Source organism: Microcaecilia unicolor, chromosome 7, assembly GCF_901765095.1.
Source record: "Microcaecilia unicolor chromosome 7, aMicUni1.1, whole genome shotgun sequence".
NCBI lineage: Eukaryota > Metazoa > Chordata > Amphibia > Gymnophiona > Siphonopidae > Microcaecilia > Microcaecilia unicolor.
Window position 1 is genome coordinate 180,201,603 of NC_044037.1, and position 22,788 is coordinate 180,224,390.

General features: G+C 42.9%; 1 protein-coding gene across 2 annotated transcripts in view; it reads left to right on the forward strand.

The window, feature by feature from the left end:
• LOC115474822 (caspase-8-like) overlaps positions 1 to 22,788 on the forward strand; it is a 105,260-nt gene that overhangs the window by 70,639 nt on the left and 11,833 nt on the right. For both annotated transcript variants that reach the window (XM_030210494.1, XM_030210495.1), the window contains exons 4-6: positions 8,895 to 9,033; positions 11,189 to 11,260; positions 14,411 to 14,481. In XM_030210494.1, the coding sequence (XP_030066354.1) occupies positions 8,895 to 9,033; positions 11,189 to 11,260; positions 14,411 to 14,481 (282 nt within the window). The remainder of the gene's footprint in view (positions 1 to 8,894; positions 9,034 to 11,188; positions 11,261 to 14,410; positions 14,482 to 22,788) is intronic.

The window sequence follows — 22,788 nt, forward strand, 5'->3', positions numbered from 1 at the left end:
TTTAGCAGAGGGAAAGCTTCCGGGCCACCAAAGGCAGTGTGCTTACATCACTGACACTGCCAGTGGCCCAGAAAAGTGAAGAAGGGCAGCGGTGCAGGGAGCCAGAAGGGAGCGAGTAAGAGAGAGTTGACCAAGGAGGTTAGATTGAGAACAGGAGATGGCATGGCGGCTGAAGCAGGGAGCGGGAAGGTAGCCAGTAGTTCCCAAAACACAGGCACTTGACTGGCACCAGGGTTGGGGGAGCCTGAGGCTGGAATGGGGGGCCCTCTGTAGCGTCAACTCTCTTCTTAACCTTGCGCTTAGGTTTCTGAGGTGCTACACAGTTTGGTTTCTTTCTTTTAAGGGGTTCAGTCCATCCTTCTAGAAAATGTCTGCCTGCCTCTCTTTTTTTAAGGGCTTTTCACATGACTGCTAGTCCTGATCTGGCCTGCTCCGCGTTGTTATTCATGTTATTCAGAATAGCCGTGGTGATGTGACCCATTGTATGTTTGGCTATGTTTTTGGCCGTACTTTTTATGAGCGGTTTAACAATCTCAATTCCCCTTCTCAGCAACGATGGTGCTTTTCTAAAGAGACTACAAAACACAAAGCCAATCCCTGCTCCATACAAAACTGCTGATTTGTAAAAGCCCCCTGGGCTACATAATAATAATAATCTCTGTACAGTGCCAGGTCAGCGTAAGTTTAATCGCTATCATATTAAAATATGTTTGCTTTCTGGGGTTGCAAGTGAAGCTTAAGGATCACCTTTCTGTAGTGAAATAAGATGTGTCTGTTCCGATCCGTCTTTATTTCAAAGGAAATAGTATCGATATGGTTCTTGTTCACAGGGACATAATGGGGTTTATTACATGTGAAGGTGACAAACTCATTCCTTTTCTCTTTAACCAGTACGCAGCGCAGCAGTGGTACAAAATGATCTGTTGCTAAGTGATGTTCCATGATGTCTGTGTTGAACTGCAAGATGTTAAAACCAACTGTGATGTCAGCGGGCAAGCTCATACTACTAGTAAAAGCGTTAGGGTCTAACCTCAAAATGATCACTAATTCGTCATCTGCTCAGATGAGCGCCAGTGAGTCCATATTTCTCATTACGGTTGTACGCCTGGTGGGGTTATAAGAGATTAACCGGGGCTGCTTATCGTAGCAAGCAGTGATTTCTTTGTTCATATTCTCCGTTAAAGTTTCCATGCTCAAGTAATAACCTCTCCGTACTACAAATGTTTCTTCCGGTAAGCCATTCACCATCAAGACATAAAATTGGTCTTGTGTAACATTGTCCCACATGTGTGGGTATTGTATTTCCACCAAACCCACTCCCCAAGGGCCTTGTAGATCCAGTGCCCTTGCTAAATGGACTGTAAAATTAGAACTGGTGTTTTGCGGAAATATTTCCGCAGAGGCATAGCTAGGTACTGTAATGTAGACCCCCCCTCATCGTCCCCTTTTACTGCAGCAGGTAAACAGGTAGAAAAAAGAAATGGCCGTGTCATAAGTTCACACTTGGCGCGCAGCCATTTAGGTGGAAGCACTTACCGCCAGCCATTGAGGGTTATTGCCACCACGGTAAGGTCTCCTGCACTAACCCAGTGGTAACCAATTACCACCGGGTAACTGCTGCGGTAGAAAATATGGAACAATTTTCCTTAGCACCGGAAATGGCGCTTAGTGGGGCAGCACTACCACCGGAACCCGCATTGTGCCGATAGTAGTTCCGGGTTGCCACATGGCAACCCTTTAGTAAAAGGGCCTTTTAGATTATAAGCCCTCCACGGATAGGGAAATAGCTACTGTACCCGAATGTAACTTGCCTTGAGCTACAATACCAGACATATTGTGAAATAATACAAACTCCTACAAATGTCACTCAGACCCAGTGGCGTAGGAAGGGGGTGGGGGGGTGGGAGGGGCGGTGCGCCCCGGGTGCACACGCTCAGGGGGTGCCGGCCCCGCTGGTTCCATGCTCCCTCTGCCCCGGAACAGGTTACTTCCTGTTCCGGGGCAGAGAGAGCAGGGAACCAGCGGGGCCGACGCAGCTCCGAGTGTCGTGCACTCGGGGCGGATCGGCCCTCCTGCTTGTAAGAATGCGGTCCGGGGGGGGGGGTTGCGCTCCGGGGGGGGGGGGTCATGCCGTGCTGCACCCGGGGGGGGGGGTGCGCAGCGGCGACCCGCCCTGGGTGCCATTAGCCCTCGCTACGACACTGCTCAGACCCTATAGAGCAATTCTACCATACCATAATAGCACTAACTTCCTGGAGTCACACAAGGGTCTACCTAGGAAAGGCGGCATCATAAACATTACAGTGGGCATTAAAATATCAATACATCTATTTGAAAACTAAACAAGTCAGATTAGTGCAGATCAATCCTACACAGACATTCAGCTCTAACAGAAAACTTGGTTTCTTTCACATAAGCAGAATACAGATATACCCTCAGCAATTATAGAATAAGTAATCACAAACTAAAAATAGAAATATGTAGACAAAAATTAAACTGAACCTCCAAGAAATTGGAAACTGCAGAGAGTGCAACACCAAAGAAAGAGAAACAGAGATGCATGCTCCTCTGTACAGTGCAAAATATGAAGATAGCACATGTAAATTTCAAAACCTGATATACTCCAATTACTATGATAAAACCTAATAAATACAAATAAAATGGAAAATAAGGCAATACCTTTTTACTGGACTACTTAATACATTTTTCGATTAGCTTTCAGAGACCAAAAACTTCCTTCCTTAGGTCAGAACAGCATACTGTCCTGACATGAGAAAAAAGGTTTTGTCCACTGAAAGCTAATAGAAAAATGTATATATCCCACCTTTTACAAAGCCATGGTAGTGGCTGCCGGTACAGTAATGCCAACACATTACCGGCATTACCGGGCGGCAGTCGTTAACATGTAAAAGGAGGGGTTAGTTAGTTCAGTAAAAAGGTGTCACCTTATTTTCCATTTTTGTATTTATTTATTAACCTTTAGAGTAGACTAACATGGCTACTGCACTACTTTATCCTATATAAAAAATACAATTATTTTTCTACCTTTGTTTCGCCATTTTATTTTTTTAATCGTGCTGGCTCCTGTCTCTGGTTTCTACTTCCGTCTTTTCTTAACTCTCTTGACAATTTCCTATCCACTTGTCATTTTTTCTTTTTCTTTCTGTCATCTTCATTTCCACCACTATATTCATCGCCAACATTGATCTTTTTCTTTCAGCTTTCTTCTATTTATTTTTATGTTTGCCTTCTGCCCAGATTTCATTCATTATTACTATAAAATTTTCAAATTCACTCTTTTTACTGTGTTTGCTTCCAATTTCCATTTCTTTCCCTCACCCTGGCTCTCTCATTCCCCTTCTTCTCCAATCTTTCACTAACTCTATCCTTTCTCCCATCCAGAAACTACCCCCACTCTATCTCCTTCAATCTAGCATTTCTCCTCTCTCTTCCTCTTCTATCCAGCATCTCCCCTCTCTCCTCCTTCTGTCTAGCATTTTCTTCTCTTTTCTCTCTTCTCCCTTCCATCCAGCATCTCCCCTCTCTGTCAACTCTTCCATCCAGGGTCTCCCTTCTCTCCCCCTTCAATCTAGCATCTTCTATATCTTCCCCTGCATCCAGCATCTCCCCTTCCATCCAGCATCATAAGTATTGCCATTCTGGGACAGACCAAAGGTCCATCAAGCCCAGTATTCTCTTTCTAACAGTGGCCAATCCAGGCTACAAGTACCTGGCAAGATCCCAAATCAGTACAATATGTTTTATGCTGCTTATTCTAGAAATGAGCAGTAGATTTTTCCCAAGTCCATTTTAATAATGGCTTATGGACTTTTCCTTTAGAAAGCTATCCAAACCTTTTTAAAACCTCACTTAGCTAACTGCTTTTACTACATTCTCTGGCAACGAATTCCAGAGTTTAAATACATGTAAAGTGAAGAAATATTTTCTCTGATTCATTTTAAATTTACTACTTTGTATTTTCATTGTATGCCCCCTAGTCCTAGTATTTTTGGAAAGAGTAAACAAGCGATTCACATCTACCTGTTACACTCCACTCATTATTTTATAGACCTCTATCATATCTCCCCTCAGCTGTGTTTTCTCCAAGCTGAAGAGCCCTAGCCGCTTTAGTCTTTCCTCATAGGGAAGTCGTCCCATCCCCGTTATCATTTTCATCACCCTTCTCTCTACCTTTTCTAATTCTGCTATATGTTTTTTGAGATGTGGTGACCAGAATTGCACACAATATTCGAAGTGCGGTCACACCATGGAGCGATACAAAGCCATTATAATGTCCTCATTTTTGTTTTCCATTCCTTTCCTAATAAAACCTAACATTCTATTTGCTTTCTTAGCTGCTGCCGCACACTGAGTAGAGGGTTTCAATGTACCATCAACCATGATGCCTAGATTCCTTTCCTGGTCGGTGACTCCTAATGTGAAACCTTGTATTACATAACTATAATTTGGGTTCCTCCTTTCCACATGCATCAGTTTGAACTTGCTCACAATAAATGTCATCTGCCATGTAGATGCCCAGTCTTGTAAGGTCCTCTTGTAATTTTTAATCCTCTTGCGATTTAACAACTTTGAATAACTTTGTGTTGTCAGCAAATGTAATTACCTCACTAGTTACTCCCATCTCTAGATCATTTATAAATATGTTAAAAAGCAGCGGTCCCAACCCCTGGGGAACCCCACAGAACACTACTTGCTATCCCATGATGCTCCAATTTCCTCTGGAGTCCTTCATGAGGTACTTTGTCAAATGCCTTTTGAAAATCCAGATACACAATATCGACCGGCTCACCTTTATCCATATGTTTGTTCACCACTTCAAACAAATGCAATAGATTGGTGAGGCAAGATTTCTCTTCATTAAATCAATGTTGACTTTGTCTCATTAATCCATGCTTTTGAATATGCTCTGTAATTTTGTTCTTTATAATAGACTCTACCATTTTGCCCAACACCAATGTCAGGCTCACTGGTCTATAATTTCCCAGATCACCTCTGGAAACTTAAAAAAAAACTGGCGTTACATCTCTTTTTCCACTCTTCCATCTCTATTTTTCTCCCCCTTTACATCCAGTGTCTCTTCAATCCACCCCCTGCAGCATCATCTGTTTCCCCTGCCCACTGACACCCTAACTGCTGATGCTCCTGGGATCAGCAGCAGCAATAAAAAGAAAAAAGACATGGGGCCTTGGTCTTTATGCGCACCACTGCTGGTTCTGCCAGTCCTGCCCCCCTCTGAAACAGGAAGCTGACTTCAGAGGGGGCGGAACTAGCAGAGCTGGTAGCGGCGCACATACTGCAGCTCTGTCACTGTTTTCTGTTGCTTTGCGAGGGTCAGCAAGAGGGAGGTAGAAAAGGTCATGTTTGGAAATGGGGCACTTAGCCTTCCTAAACCTTTTATATCAGGCACCTATGTGCAGTACTGATTTCAATGGGTAGAATCAGGGGCTACAAATCATATCCTGCTTTTTTGCGATGTAAGTTTAAAATCAAGACTGGCTGAAAAGACTCCCTCCTGGAACTTGATAACTTGGCAGCTCAGCCCTTTCCATTCTCTGCTGTCACCTCTCCCCCCCCCCCCCCCCCCCCCCCCACTCATTTTCTCCTAGATTGCCCTGGACTTCGATGGATGATGCATAGCACCTACTGTTATAAAGTTGATGATGCCTGTGGGCTATTTTCCCTCCACCCTCGGTCACATGCTCTCTCCTGATTCTGTCACTTTACAAGTCTCTTTTCTACTCTTCTCTCTGTCACTATTCCCTCTAAGCTAAGCAGGAGTCCACCACCTACAGTCCTGCCAGTGGAAGGTACTATTTTCAATAGTGAAGGGCAAGTAATCTTTGCAAGATTCCAGGGAACCTGCCTGTTTCTAGCAATTGAAAACATAATATTGAAGCACCACCCCCTACTAGCAGCAATATAGCTGGAGGACTCCTGCTCAGCATACAGAACAGTGCTCTCTGTGTCTACCCCTCTCCTTTGTCACTACAGGTGCTGGAGAAAGTGTTTTCCCACCTTTGGCAGCTGATTGGCTTATTCTGCTAGCCAGGACTAATCAGAGGCAGGAAGTATCTTCTTTCTTCTGTCCCTTTCTTAGCGCCTGCTATGATTTCAGTCTAAAATTTACTGGTGCCTGATTTTGCTAGCTGCTGCTCCCTCTTTGCCAGTATAATCCTTGGTTAGACAGGAGATCTTCTGGTAGAATGAGCCCCAGGTAGAGAATCATTAGGGGGAGTGACTAGGAGGACCTGGGAGGGGTTCTAGAAGTAAATAAATAGAGAAACCTTGAGAGGGAAGGCTGTCCTTGGTTGCTTAAGGTTGGAGTACCTACAAACCCTGGCCAAGCAACACACAGACAAGAAGAGGGTACCTGCAGAGCCCAGGGCCACCGAGAGGAGGGGCGCAGGGGGGACAAAATTCCCCGGGCCTCCAAGGGGGGCCCGGTGCCACAGTCCCCCCCACCCTCCGTCATCGACCGTCTGCCACCGGACCGGGCCCCCTGCATTGAAATCACAGAACCTCTCACCTCCGTATGAAAGCGCTGCAGGCAGCAGGGCAACAGATCACCTCCCTTCAGGCCTCCTTCCCTCCCTGTGTCCTGCCCTCGTCTGACATAACTTCCGCGAGGGCGGGACTCAAGGAGGGAAGGAGGGCCGAAGGGAGGCGATCTGCTGTCCTGCTGCCTGCAGCGCTTTCACACGGAGGTGAGAGGCGCTGTGATTTCAATGCAGGGGGTCCGGCCTGATGGCGGATGGAGGGGGGTGGGGGGGGGGGAGCGGCGGGGGCGACCTCGGGGCGGCCTTGGCCCGGGCCCGGCACAGTCTCTCGGCGGCCCTGGCAGAGCCAATCCTAGTAGACTGGATTTAAGGGATCAATTGCTGTCAAGTGCACTATAGCCATTAAAGAGAACCAGAACTTTGGATTCGATTGGAAAGTCCAGCCCATAACTGGGGTTCAGAGTAGGACAAGGTCTGCCCATGGCTGATTGCTACCTTCAGGGTGATACTCACAAAGGATAAGGACAGTAATACAGGATCCGGATCTGGTGGTAAGGAATACATCAGAAAGGGAAGTCCATCCTGGGGTCCCATCAGGCTACAGGAAAGGCAATATGGGATTGTGCACCTGGGTCTAATCCTGAAAAAGCGAGTTCTTTGTGATTACCTTTGAAAAACATACCCAAGTTTACATCACTTACCAAGTTGAAGATCATCACAGTAAGAATTTACTTGTTACTAACATTATAATAAAGTTAAGTTTATTCCTGATCCTCCTGGCATATTGTACGGTTCCTGTACTGGGAGTTGGAGGGAACTCTGGATCCATAATTATTCCCAGTTGACTGAGAGCAAAGTTACCAATTTCGCGGTTCGGCCATGGAATTGGGTGGGTTTCACCCCGAATTCCGCAGTCTTGTTTGAAAATTGTGGGTTGTGGGATATTGGGCAGCTTTTGCTGCCGCAGTCGCGGATTGGGCGTTTTCCCCACGGGGCTTCTATTGGCCAATTGGACCAATAGAAGCCCTGCAGAGGTGGTCTCCAGGTTTCTATTGGTCCAATTGAACCAATAGAAGCCCTGCAGACTGCAGAGGCGGGCTGGCTGGACGTGGGCAGCACTTGGTCTGTATAGTAATAGAGTAGTAATTTGTTTTAAATCGTTATCAGTGTGGTATTTGGAGGGGCTGATTATAGGGACACCAGGCTAGCACATGTTGTATCTAGAAGAGATTTTTTTTTCTCCTGGTAAAGGGCCACTAAAATAGACATGTTATGAGAATCAGGTCCTCAACATTAAGAGTTCCTATCTATTTAGTTATTTGCAACATTTATATCCCACATTAAACATGATTTAGGTTGAATTCTGGAGGAGAAGTAAAATCTTTTTTTTACCCCTGTGCCTAGATCAAAAGAGATGGTTTGTAGTGGGAACTTGCTCCTTTTGTTTTGTGGATGGATGGATTATTAATTTGTGTTAATTATAATGGTGTTGCAGATTATGGTGCTGATTGTGCTAATTATGCTGATGCTGATTATTATTCTGATGATTTTGCTGTTGCTGATTCTGTTTATGATGATTGTGATTGTGTTATCAATATTCATATTGACCTCATTAATATTCATATCGATCTCATTAATATTCATATTCACTTTATTAATATTCATATTTACCTTATTAATATTTATATTAATATTGGGCTGGTTTGGGGCTGGAAAATGTTTTGCCATCTGGCAACACTGACTGCGAGGATCCTGGAAGAGTGAGTGCAAGTGGCTTGAGAGCAATTCAAGCTTTTCAGTTGGGAACTGAGAAAGAACAGTACTCTCTCCTTGGGACTTAGGTCCAGGAGCTAACTCGGGTGAGTTCTGGGTTATACCAGCATGTATTTTGGGAAGGTTTACCCTCCCCAAGCCACCTATGCTGGGTGCACAGGCGCCATCTTTTCAAAGTGATTTTGGGGCGGGGCAAACTCAATACAAATTGCACCTTCATCCTAGACACAATGAAGGAGGTTGCTCTATTTCGAGGGTGCTCAACTTCCACGGCACCCAACGAGCTGGCTCCTAAGACTGGGAGCAGCAGCAGTCCGGGTGGTGCTATGTCCGAATGAGCTTGACTGATGTTTCAGCCATTTTACTGTTGCTTTCTTCGGGATGATCCTATATGGATTGATGAGCTTGGTATGCCAAACATTCAAATTTATTCCTTTCTGTGTGTTGTTTAATGGCTTTTTTCCCCCATCAGTTTTGATGGGTGGTTATGCAACTTTACATTTAAAAAATAGATTCTATGGTCATGGCAGGTAGATGGTTTATGGGAAGAATACAATTGCATGTTATTGTTGTTCTCTTATGATGGTTTCTTTTCTTTTGCAGACCATGCTGGAGATTTTTATTGAAATGGAAAAGAGAGCAATTTTGGGAGAGCACAACTTTGATACTTTGAAGGACTTATGTGGGAAGATTAACAAAGAACTTTTGAGGACAATTGAAGATTATCAATTAAACAGGAGTGGTAATACCATACCTTAACTTTCTTTAAAGTGACTTCCATTTAAAAAAAAAAATCTATGTATTTCATTGATTTTCTGTGAACGTTGTTATTTAGATTTAACTTGGGCCTTTTCATTTCTAGCTCAAAATGAGTTATGTTTAGTAGATATTCCCCCTAACCTTAGGGTTTACAGACTAATTTTATATATAGTGTCTTTCTGCTTCAGTGGAAATGGAGACTGTTCCTGAAAACCTGAACTCTGGGTTATATAAATATTGTAAGCTGAACAAATAAAGTCTAAGAACATTCCAGTCAGCAAACTTTCCAAATGATCTCATTATGTGTCCCCTATTTTATCACTTGTACCTGTATTATTGCAGGATTATTGGTGTGGCAATCAGACTATCCAAGTCTCCTGGAGTGTCCAGGAAAATCCTGGGCTGTCTGCTGTCACTTCCACCTCCTGGATTATGTGCCAGGACTGTAGGCACACACATATTCAGGGACAGCCACTCCTTCACCTTCTTCTACTCACCAGCAGTATCAGCATTTTGCAACCTTGTCACTCTTCCCTTCCAATTTCCCTAACCCTTTCTCCTAACCCCTCCAAGTAGCTTGAGTGACTACTCATTCATTCATTGTCGCCTACAATAGCTACCATGATTCTTTTCCAACTCTGCAGCTGTGCATACTTCCAGGACAGGAAGGAAGTATGCACTTTTGGGGGAGGGGGAGAGGAAGGAAGGAAGAACAGCAGCAGTAATTGTGAGAAAAGTGAGTGTGTGAATGTGAACTCTCACTCATGCAGACATTCTAATGGTGGCTGGAACCAAAATGATAGGATAGTGATTTTGTTTAGAAACAAAGTTTACCCCTCATAGACACAAAATAGGAGAACATAAGAACACAAGCATTGCCATACTGGGACAGACCAAAGGTCCATCAAGCCCAGTATCCTGTTTCCATCAGTGGCCAGTCCAGGTCACAACAACCTGGCAAGATCCCAGAAGAGTGGAACAGATTTTATGCTGCTTGTCTTAGTAATACTGTCAAAAAACTTAGGCTCTTACCTTCTCCACACTACTGTCCAAATCTCACAAAAATATATGTTGGAGAGTGTATTAGGAAACACTCTATGAACTTATAAGAGGTAGAGTCTCATATAACTGCACATGGCTCCTTGTCACTTCACTCACACGGTGAATCTGCGCTCATGCACGTATATTTAATCTTTGACTCATTCCCTTCTCCTACCTATTCTACGGTCAATCACAATCGTCTTTATTTTTGTTATTTTTAAACTTCCCTATGCATAGGTATGATCCAAAGACACTTATCTTATCGAGCTGGTGTGCTCATCTTTTCAAACTGGTGTGCCCATATACCCCGACAGGTGCCTGTTTCGCAAATCTTCGTGAAAGGGGGACTCACACACCGTTTAATTGTTTATGTGTCTCTTCACTGCCTTATCTTATGAAAGATAAACAATGTCAGAAGGAAGGAGGTGAGAGAGGTGGAAAAAATGATAGTATATGGTAGAAAAGTTCATTTTCAGTATAAATATTGTATCATCTGACTGCTGAACATTTTAAATTGTGCTGCATGCATTCACTTTTTAAAAATTGGTTTTAAAATGATGTGTCATACATGGCATGGAACTGTTTTCTATATAATATTTTGGTATTTTTGTAATTGGTTGATATTTTCTAGGGATGTGCATTTGTTAGTGAACATTCTGTACCTTAAAAAAGTTGGTGTGTGCAAAATCAATTTAATATGCCTTAAGAATTAGCATGCATTAAGTCATTCTCTGTGTGTTAAAATGTTCTAATATTTATTAAAACATTTTATTAAAACAAATTCGTGACACAAACTGAAAAAAAAAACCCAAGTCCAAAACTGGGGAAAAGGGTCAGATAAACCAAAAATATTTGCCCTGTGCACATCCCTCCTATTTTCTGTCCTCTTTGTCCCACACCAGTCTGCCTGAAGCCAATGATCCAAATTTGGGCAGCTGGAAGTAGAAATCGGTACAATAACTGCCCTGGCAAGGGAAGCATAGCAGAGGAAAAAGAATGGGTCATGGAAGGAACGAGCCACTGACATGCATATTTCTGCATTCTTATTTTGTACTTTCTCAATATCTAAGTTACGTTCTTTCTCATCTTTCCCACAGGGTCGTATCCTGTTTCACTGGAGAGCAGCACACAGTTCTCCATCCCTGATGCATATTCCAGATGTGAGGAAGGTGAGCTGACATCTTTGTTTTAAACGGATTCCACAACCATCCCTCACTGAGGACCCCCAGCCATACTGTGATGAAAGTGAAAGGAATTTCATACATTCAGATATCTAGCAGCTTTCAATTAAACAAGGAGGGAGGCATATGGAGGTTTCTTTGATTGTCATTAACTCATCAGCTTCTCCCAATCCATGCCCATCCATGCTCCTCTGTCCCCTGCCGCCTCCATTCAACCTTTTCCAGCAAGTCCCCTCTCTCCCTTCCATGACCCCCCTCGCATCCATGCTCCTCTCTCTCCCATGTCCCAGCCTGGCCCGCCCTCTTCTCCCCCCCCCCCTTCTCATCCATGCCCCCCCCTTCGCATCCATGCTGTCGTTTCTCCCCTGCCCTCCCGCTCCCATTGTTCAACTTTACTGGCCACCCTCTTCTCTCCCCCCAACTTCTTTTTTTTTTTTTCTCCTTTTTAAATTTACCTCCGTGGCGGTTCCGGCAGCGAAGCGTCAGGGAAGGAGGCGGCGCTCCCGACGTCTAGCCTTCCCTTCGCTGTGTTCCGCCTTCTTCTGACGTCATCCTTGACGTCAGAAGAAGGCGGAACACAGCGAAGGGAAGGCTAGAGACGTCGGGAGCGCCGCCTCCTTCCCTGACGCTGCGCTGCCGGAATTGTTTGGGTTTTTTTTCCGCCCTCGACGTCATGACGTTTGACGCGAGGGCGGGGCAGAGACGGCTGGCTGGCTTGAAGGCTTCACACCACGAATCCACGAACCTTTCAGCCTGGGAGTGACGTCAGATGGCTTCAGAACGTTGTCCTCAGAACGTTGAGGGTGCGTTTTATTATATTAGATAAGCAGTATTTGAGGAAGAGTGCCAAGAGTAGAGGTTTTGAACTAGGAGGATGGAATAGGATCTAAAGAGCATGAAGTAGACCTCATAGATGAAATAATCTTGGAAAGAAAAAAAGGGGTCTGAAGTTGAAATGATGACCAGGAAGAGGTGCCAAGAAAGGAGGAAGATCCAAGATTTTTGTAATGAAAAAAAAGCAAGAGGGCCTCAGCTGATGGAGTCATGGAGGCTATGGTTTTGCAATTAGGGGTTGTTAATTTGCAGAAAACTGTATAAAGCTCCTTAGAAGGGTTAGGGGCTTTTGTGTTATGATCCTTGAAAAAAAACGCCTCTTAGTGGTCTTCAAGTGAAAATTATAATCTCTAAATTTAGATCTATAATACACGAGATCAGATTGAGCTCTTGATTTTTTCCGATCTCAGGCCACTTCCACCATGTCTCCTGTCATTGCTTCTGCCACTCAAAGTCCTTCCCCCTTTTTCCCTCTCCAAGAACACTTCATCCATGAGGTCTGCTTTGTGCTCTTTAGATCCTATCCCATGTAGAACAGTGCTTTATGCAGTCAATGACTGATGTGCGCATTAGACCCATGAGCTGATGGCTGAGTACATGGCTTCTAATGTGAGCTCACTGCAAAAGTATTACAGTGCACACTGTGGCAGCAATCTATAGCTCACTGCTAAAATGTCTCCCTTCCTGCCAATGTGTGAGTGGTGATTGGCAGAGAGTGTTGGGTCGACTCCAGGGAGGGAGTCCAGCTCACCAGACCATGGATCATCTCAGATGAAATATCACACCACTTCAGATGACCCTCAAGGTGTGCTGTATGCCACCTCAGCCCGGTGATATAGCCTTGCTGTTTCTCTCAGCCTGTCAGCTTCCTTGGCACTTTTCTGCATTGGCGTGGTTGACCTAATAAACCACATGTCCAGGCATTTAAGTATTTGAGGCTCTCATCTTTAAAGCAGGGATCTACACTGTTATCTAATGCATGAAGCACTTCTTTGCATCACCTGGCCATAAAAATGCACTCTGATGTCTTGTTAACCACATGCTTCTGCCCACAGTAGCTTTCTGCATTGGCTCCTCAGGTAGGGCTCTTATAAAACTGCTTGGGATACATGGGCATAAAACTAGGTACACCAACATCAAAGAGGGTAATTTTATGTGACAGACACTTAGATGGTCCAGGAGATGGAAAATAGGAACAGCAAGGTAGGACTGTGTCTCAGAGGAGATGGAAATGTGAGCACCTACTTTTGGTAAGGTAATTTTATGATGACATATAAATACATGCATTGGCTTTAGGATTAGGATTTATTTATGAAATAGATGCAATACATGTTCTTATGTAGCTTTATAGCCTTGGTGCCCTGTTATAGAATTTCCCCATATAGGGCTAGTTTTATAAGTGACTTGAGTGCTATATGCTCAAGTAGATGCTTCCTGGAGATACACATATATATTCATAAAAGCACGTACAAAATATCCATGGACTTTTGCACCCAGTTTTAATGTGAGTAGAAAATTTATGGAAGATAATGTGTAGACTTGAATATACAATCCATGGACTAGACTTCCTAACCTGCAGTATTGCACTGTTGCACATTATTACACATGAACATGCACTAATGTGAATACATGTTATTCAGTACAAACCCCATTATTATTGATGGGGCCTATATAATAATAACCCACATTATCACAACAATGTGTATTAAATGCAAATTAAAGTATCCTTTTACTAAGCTGCTGTAAGCACTAACGCATGCTTACCGCATCTTAAAGTGCCTTACTGCAGGGTGCGCTCAGGCATTCTGCAGTAATTTTGGCATTGGTGATGGGGGCGGAGAGTAGGTGTGCTCTGCGCTAATGTGGTTAGTGTGAGAACCCTTACTGCCTACAAAATAGGTGGTGGTAGGGGCTCATGCGCTAATGGCCACGTGCTAATGGGAAAATTAGTGCCTGGCCATTAATAGAAAAAAGCTGAAATTCACCCATTTTACCCATGCGGAAAAAATGACCTACCTAAGCACACACTAAGGGCACTTTTTACTGCAGTTTGGTAAAAGGGCTCCTACAGCAGATTTAACCCTCTGTGATCCTGTTCAAAACATGCCTTCAGGAACTCCTCATCTGAATGCATCTAAAGTACACAAGCTGTAGAACACCATGCATACTTTTAGCTGAACTGAGGGAAGGTAGTTTTCATAGAGCCTGATTATCCTGAAAAATCAGTACCCTGTTTTATGTTTCTTCAATTGCTGTGAAACCCTATGAATTTGCTGATGGGTTATTATGGGATTTTCATTCAAGGAAGCCTTCTATCTGAGACTGTTTCACCCGTCCTGTGTGATTTTCCAACAAACCAAGAGGAATACTTCCAGGTAACATGGAATTTAAAGAATAGATTTCTTAAGGTTGCATGGCTATTTAATAATAGCACATTTGTGTGCTGTTCAACATATGGAATGTTTTGAACATTGCTTTTGACTCATAACCACTTGTATCCACTTGCCTCCACCTACCCTCCTCTCCTCTTTCCTCTACACATTAATTGATTTGTTTACTTTATTTTTTGTCTACTAGATTGTAAGCTCTTTGAGCAGGGACTGTCTTTCTTCTATGTTTGTGCAGCGCTGCGTACTCTTTGTAGCGCTATAGAAATGCTAAATAGTAGTAGTAGTTGTACAGAATTTTGTAAAAAGGGTTACAAAGAAAATCAGCAATGTGGAGGTCAACAGAGAACATGGCTGAAAATTCAGTTATAAACTTGGTGAATTGCTGTGCATCTCTAAGGGGGAGAGATCAAATTGAGGGGCATTTTAGAAAGGACATCCAAGTCAGAATAAAGACATCTGGCTCATAACACAGATCTTCTTGCACAGCAGAGGGGCAGCCTAGTGGTTAGTGCAGTAGACTGTAAACCAAGGGACTTGAGTTCAAATCTCACTTTAACTCTTTTATTTTGTAATTGTCAGCCCTCCAGGATCAGAAAAAAACCTACTGAACCTGAATGTACACCATTTCAATAGCCATCATGCTTGCAGGTGGCTTATATATTTAGGTACAGTAGGTATTTCTTTGTTTCTGGAGGACTCACAATAAAAAAAAAAAAAAAAGCATTGAAGTATTTAAACCTGGATCCCTTCATATAAAGTCTGCTGCACTAACCACTAGCCCAGTGATGGCGAACCTATGGTACGTGTGCCAGAGAGGGTACGCAGAGCCCTCTCTGTTGGCATGCGCGCCGTCGCCCAGGGGCCAGCCACTTTCCCTCCAGGCCCGCCCACCCAACATCCCCTCGCATGTCCTCCCCGCCAGCTCTGATTACCTCCGTTGAAGTGGTCGCGTCTTTGAAAGCCCTGCCCGTCTCTAGCCTTCCCTTCATGAGTTCGTTCCCTCAGCGTCAATCCCGCCTTCTGATATCATTTCTGCGAGGGCGGGACTGACTCTGAGAGAACGAACTCACGAAGGGAAGGTTAGAGACGGGCAGAGCTTTCAAAGACACGGCCGCTTCGACGGAGGTAATAAAAACGATTTACATGCAGGGCATGGATGGGAGCGGGAGGGGAGGGCAGGGGAGAGAAGAGAATCGCTGGGTATGGATAGATGGAGGGGGGCAGGGGAGAGGAGAGTTGCTGGACATGGGTGGATGGATGGAGGGCAAGGGAGAGCAGAGTTGCTGGACATGGGTGGATGGAGGGGAGGGTTGCTGGACATGGGTGGGTGGATGGAGAGGAGGGCAGGGGAGACAGGAGGGTTGCTGGACATGGGTGGATGGAGGGGAGGGCAGGGGAGAGAGGAAAGTATGAGCCAAGGTTAGACAAGTTATCAGCATGCATGCAACAGCAAAAATCACATTAATTATTCAAACGCATGCCAAATGCTTTTAAAGTTCTGTTATTCAGGTTAAATTGCCCTGTTGGCACTTTGCGATAAATAATTAGATTTTGGGTTGCTATTTGGGCACTCGCGATAAATAATTAGATTTTGGGTTGCTATTTGGGCACTCGGCCTCTGAAAGGTTCACCATCACTGCACTAGCCTATTCCTCAGCTTTGATTTCTACTTTGCTAGGAATGCCTATAATACCTGAAGCTGTCAGAAAGCCTGGTATCTCCTTTCAGTTTCACTTTCAGGGGAGGGGGACAGCAACCACTGAGGCATTAAGGAGGTGTCATGCCTTAATCCCTCCAGTGGTCAGCTGCTCAATAAGAGCACCTTTTTGTATCCTGGATGCGACTAAAACGGGTCTAACCTAGGATGTCCTTCTTTTTAGGCTTGGATGTTTCTTCCCATTCAGTAATCGCTTTTGGACGTTCTGATTTTGGGCCTTCCCTAGTCCCACACAAAAACCGCTCACAACATGCCCCCTTGCTATTTGGACATACCGAAGTGTTGAATGTCCCTTTTCTGCCTTTGAAAAATTGGGATTTGGACATTTCAAGCACATGGACATCCATTTGGGCATTTTGAGATATCCGTATGCTTCAAAAATAAGCTCCATTGTGATTGCCAAATCACAGTAAGGCGACCAGTACAATTCAAGTAGAAGAGAAAAAAAGAAATATGGCCATGAGCCACCCAGGATAGAAAGGTGCTCACCCTTACCTTAAGCACCAGAAGTAGTCTTGGTGGTAACGATAGTGTAGACATTGCAGATAAGTGACACAAACATAAGTTTACCTACTTGTTCATGGACCCATTGCATTTTTTAGCATTAAATCTTAGCTGCTAAATTCTAGACCATTCTTTAAGCTACTCTAGATCCTTCCTTATATTATCCACACATTCCAGGGTGTCTACCCTAGTGCAGAGTTTGTATCATCCTCAAAGAGGGAACCTTATCAAATACTCCTCCCACAGTATTGCTCACAAAAATGTTAACAAGAACTGGACCAAGGACTGATTCGTCTAGCACACCACTTGTAGTGACCCTTTTCTTAGAATGAATTCCTTTTACCACTACCCTTTGTTGCCTCCCACTCAACTAATTTCTAACCCAGTTAGTCACTTTAGGACCCATATCAAGGGGTCAGCCAACCAAAGAAATTAATCAGATTTGTCTGAAAGATCTAGCTCAAGTAAGACCATGCTGCCACGGACCCTGCAACCCGTTGGATTCCAGAAACAACACCATCCTATTTTAGCAGCATTTCCATTAGCTTACTCACTACTGAGGTGAGACTAAGTAGCTTGTAGTTTCCAACCTCCTCCTTACTTCTGCTTTTGTGGGGAGGAACCACATCTACTCATCTCCAGTCCGGAAGGATCACTGAAAAAGTCAGACAGCGGAGCCATCAGAACTTCCCTAAGGTGGTTTTTTATAAAGTAGTGTTAAGCCCAACATGGGCTTACCGCATGTTAAAATGGAACTACTGCTGGCCCAACATGGCCACTGGCAGTAGTTCCAACTGGAGCATGTGCCATTTCCGGCACTCCGGGAATTTATTTTTCCCTAGCGCAGCGCTAACCCGCGTGGCCAATTATTGGGGGGCATTTTACTGGCTGCAGTAAAAAGGGCCCAGGCACGCAGGAAAAATGACCCCCGCAGTTACCGCAGGGCCCTTTATCCTGCAGCTTAGTAAAAGGATCCCTAAGTTTGTTCATTACCCTCCAATGTATCCCATCTGGCCCTCTTGCTTTGTTTACTTTTTGTTTAGCTAGCTGCTCTTGAATACAGTCCTCTGAAAATTGTTCACCATCTACCTCATTTCCATTCCTCTGTTTGTTTTTACAGTCGCCTACTCCCAGTCATTCATTTGTGAACACAAAAGAGAAATATTTCTTAAACAATTCCACTTTATTCTCATCAGTCTACGTATTCCTGCCATTCACCCTTGAATCTGACAATGCCATTTTTACACTTTTCTTCCTCTCTGCCTTCATGTTCTTTGTCTTTTATGAATTCTCTTCCAGTCCTCTCATTTGTTTCATGTGCTTGACTCTCCATAGCCTGACTTTCTACCTATTTTCATTCACTTCCTTCTAGAGTCACCCCCTCACCCCACTTCTCATCTTTATTGCCTTCATGTCTCTTCACTCCATCATGATCTCTCTTTCCTCTCACTTTTCTCTCAGCCCATCTTTTCCCAATCCCACAAAGAAGGGGTGGACTGATAGTGATCTGAGCCCCTGGACAGTGAAGGTTATTCGCCCCCCCCCCCCCCCGGCCACTGCCTGCCACCCCTGCCCCCCACCACTACTGCTCTGCTGCCCTCCTACTGCACACTACAGCCCCCACTAGCACCGCAGCTGCTGCCCCCTTCTGCACACTACAGACTCCTGAATCTCAGTGTGCCCCCCTCAGTCCTACCTTGAAGGGCCCTGGTGGTCTAGTGGCTTCTTCCTGCCGCTATCCTGCCTTCTTTATCCCTCTTTGAGTTCCTTTATGTTTCTTCTAGTCTTTGACAGCACCATTCTCACTCCAAGGCAGTAACCTCTTCCTATTCCTCTCCTTACAGCTTCATTCTCAGCCTTTTCCCATTACCCAGCCTCTTTCCCCCCATACAAATCCTTTCTGCCTATTTCAGCCCTTCACAGCAGAATTTTCTCTCCTTGCCAGTAACTCCTTTCAGTCCCCTTCATCCCTTCCTTGCCCCTTCTATCCCTGTCCCTTGGCTGCACTCCCAGCCTGTGTTCCCCATACAGCTCCATTCTGCCTCTTCCAGTCCCTCACAGCATAATTCTCTCTCTCTCTCTCTCTCTCTCTCTGTCAGAAACCCCTTTCCCCCTTCCTAGACCTCTCTATTCCTTTTCCCACAGCTCCACTCACAGTGCATTCACCCTACCCCTCTTCTCCTTACATTTCCTTTCTGTTACTTCCAGCCTTTCACAGCAGAGTTCTATCTCCCTGGCAATAACTCATTTCAATTCACTTACCCCTTCCTATTCCTCTTCCCACAGCTCTACTCCCCACTCATGTCCCCATCATCCAGACTCTCCTCTCCTTACAGCTGCTTTCTGCCACCTCAAGCTCTTTAAAGCTGCATGCTGTCTCCCAGCCAGTAACCTCTTTCAAACCCCTTCATCCCTTCCTAAGCCCTTTATTTCTCTCCCAGTACAGGGCATTCTTGCTATTTTCGTGTTCACGATTTGTAGTTTTCACATTCATGGAGAAGTATATGTTATCAACAAATTGCCTTTTACAACAAGTTTTCAGCTATTCGCATTTTATAACAAGTTCTTTCTTGCACTTTCACTTTACCGGCCTTATATATCAGAACTGAAAGTTGTGGAGTCACTGGTGGCACTAGTTTGGTGGTGAAATTTGGCATGACTGTAACAAACTTTGAGGGTTTTGAAGGTCTTGCGGAAAACATGAAAAAAGTGTGGAAAAAATAATGCGCTTTCCACGAAGAATCAGTGGTGTGGGCTTTGAGGACAAGACACAAGAAGATGTGGAGGAAGGTTTGGCTGAGACTGCAATAGAGCCCAGCAATGAAGACCTTGATGCAACAAGGTATCAGAGGCAATGATGATGACAAAGAGGTTCCAAAAAGTGTGCCTCTCAAGGTGGCAAAAATAGCAGAGTGAGTGTAAACATTGGATAAAAAGTTTAGCACACAAAAGTGGAGGAACGTTCCATCCCTAGGTGCATCAGCAAGAGAGAAACCAAGAGGTAGGGTAGATTGGCTCTTCCAAAAGACCGAGGGAGACACTCATTCAAAAAGGCAATCTTTATTGAAACAACTCAAACGACTCGACACACCTGCTGTGATTCGGTGTCAAAAAGCCTGCTTCAGGAGTCTATAAAAACATATATAACACTAATATAAACATATAAATCATAAATACATGAGGTGTAAATGAGATAACAGATTCCAAAAATAATGAATGAATGAATAAATAAATAAATAAATAAATAAATAAATAATTAAATGGATACGCAAAAAAAATTAAAAGACAATAGAATAGCATTTTTATAACAAGATAAATTAACAATAAATGCTGGTTGAATATCTAAAAAGGCACTAAATAATAAAAAATCAATAGTAATAATAAAAAAATTGAGGCTGATCTCGCAATGTTCATTGTGTAGTGGTAGGCACTATTTCCAAAATAATATGTAACCTTAGACGACTATAGTTGGTCCTATTTATACAAGAGAGCAAAAACATGTATTGCTGTAAGCATTTTTAGATCCCACTGTTTTTTAATACCGACTTTATTTTTACTTTATTCTTACCTTTGAGCCTTTATAATCCTTCATGTCATGACTTTCTTGTCTTTTTGTTTTTCTGTTTTTTTTTTTAATATTCCTGGTTTGTATACACATACCATACTAAACACAGGAGCGTACATATCTTTCATTTAGAAGAATAGTTATGGACACCACTCCTCATTGTGGGTGTACCAGATCACTTTTACACCATACAGACTGTAGTGCTTCAGCCCCCACCTTTATTTAATTTAATTTTATCCAATGATGATTTTTCATTCTATTGTTTCCTACCTATATTTTATCCTATTTTTCATTTTTCCACACCTTTTCAGTTTTGCTCTACTACGTGTTCCACACATGTTCTGTTTGAATGCACTCTCAGCCACTTAACAACTGAGGGAAACAGTTGATTTTCTTGCTGATTTTTTTTTGCTGTTCTTTTACCTATTTTTAGCTTTAGATGTATACAGCCTACTAAGTTTATGTTTTATACCGTTTTGCTATTGAATATAGGCTGTGCTATACATAGTTTCTATTTTTATTCCACATTTTTATTATTTTTTAAAATCTTTTACTCTTAATGTGATGATCATCACACAATGGTATTGGCTATTTGGTTTTTGTTTTTTGCTATTGTTTTCCTTCCACCTACTTTTATTTTGAGTTTCTTTTCCTTGTGACCTAGAGGGATTCCGTGTATACGATACAACTAGTAGGATACTTTTTTTTTTACCCTCCTTAGCATCCCCATTGTATTTTATTTCCCTCCATTGCCTCTCCAATCAGATACACATGACAATATCTATGTTCCAACTCATTCATTGCATGCATTTAGTCACTCGCACACAACCAACTTTCCTGGCACGTCTCATTAAGGACATACTTGATTAGTCTAGCGAGTCATGCATCTTGAATACGGCAACCACACACAAGCATCCTACACACATTAAATAATAATTAACTTTCTTACCTCATACATCCCATCTACTCCACAATAGTTGTTTACTAAAGCTTAGCTTGATTTATCTGCAGCAGGGCCCATAGGAATAAAATGGGCCCTGCTGCAGATAACTCAAGCTAAGCTTTAGTAAACAGGGGGGTTAGTGTTTTATGTTTACCGCACTTTTTAAAGGTGATATATAGTACTTCATTTTATTCTGTGTTCTTCCTTTCCTGTACGCTTTTTCTGTCTCAGAGAAGCCTATATTTGCATTATGGTTTTCTTTTATACATGTTTTTGCTCTCTTGTATAAATAGGACCAACTATAGTCGTCTAAGGTTACATATTATTTTGGAAATACCACTGCACAACGAACATTGCGAGATCAGTCATGATTTTTTATTATTACTATTGATTTTTTTTTATTATTTATTACCTTTTTACTTATTCTCAGTCAGTATGCTTTTTAGATTATGCAACCACTATTTGTAAATTTATCTTGTTATAAAAATGCTATTCTATTGTTTTTTAAAATTGTTTTTGCATATCTATTTATTCATTCATTCATTATGTTTGGATTCTGTTATTTCATTTACACCTCATGTATTTATGATTTGTACGATCTATATGTTTTTATTAGTGTTATATATGTTTTTATAGGCTACTGAAGCAGGCGTTTTGACGCCGAAAAACAGCAGCTGTGTCGAGTCGTTTGAGTTGTTTCAATAGAGATCACCTTTTTGAATGAGTGTCTCCCTTGCTCTTTTGGAAGAGCCAATCTACCCTACTTCTTGGTTTCTATAAAATGTTTAGCAACATGGAGGAATGTGATCCCATGCTAGAGCACAGTCTAAAATTTAAGTGTTTCGCAAACTCTGCATTTGCCCCTTATACCGAGGCACTTAAGGACCTGATGAGCAAAGCCAAACAGACAAGGCTGACACAGTCTTTCCAGTCAGTAAGTCATGAGAGCCAGTTTCCAGAGGTAGGTCTGACAGCTTTGCCATTTTCGTCATCTCCTACTGCGCAGGAGTTGCAAACCTTTCCGTCTCCTGCAGCTCCATCAAATGTAGGATTTTAGTCAATGCCTTTTACTGTATAAAAATGCTTATTGTTGATGTATAAATACTGATTTATTTTCCTGCACTGTTTTACGTGCATTTCTTTTAGTAACTGTTACTGCTTTAATGTTACTGCAAATAAATAATTAATGTTCAGTATATAATATTTGGTTCAGTATGCAGTATTTTTTTTACTTGCCTGACCAAAATGCAAGCTGGAACCTAACCCTGTATTTCTCTTAGGAACAATGCTTCATTTTTCTTGCTTTCACAGAACCAGAGCTTGGCAGGAACTTAACCCTGTATTTCCCATAGGAGCAATGCATTGCCTTTTGCGGTTTTTTTGGTTCGCACAGCTTTTTTTAGGAACCATTTCCTAATGAATAGTAAGAACACACTGTACTTCTCAGTCTTTTAAAAAAACTTAATTACTAAACATATTATTATAGCAACACACATAAAATTGTCATGCAATAATGTTATGTGACTCAGTCTTCTTTCAGTGTCTATCTGTTGCTCTTTCCCT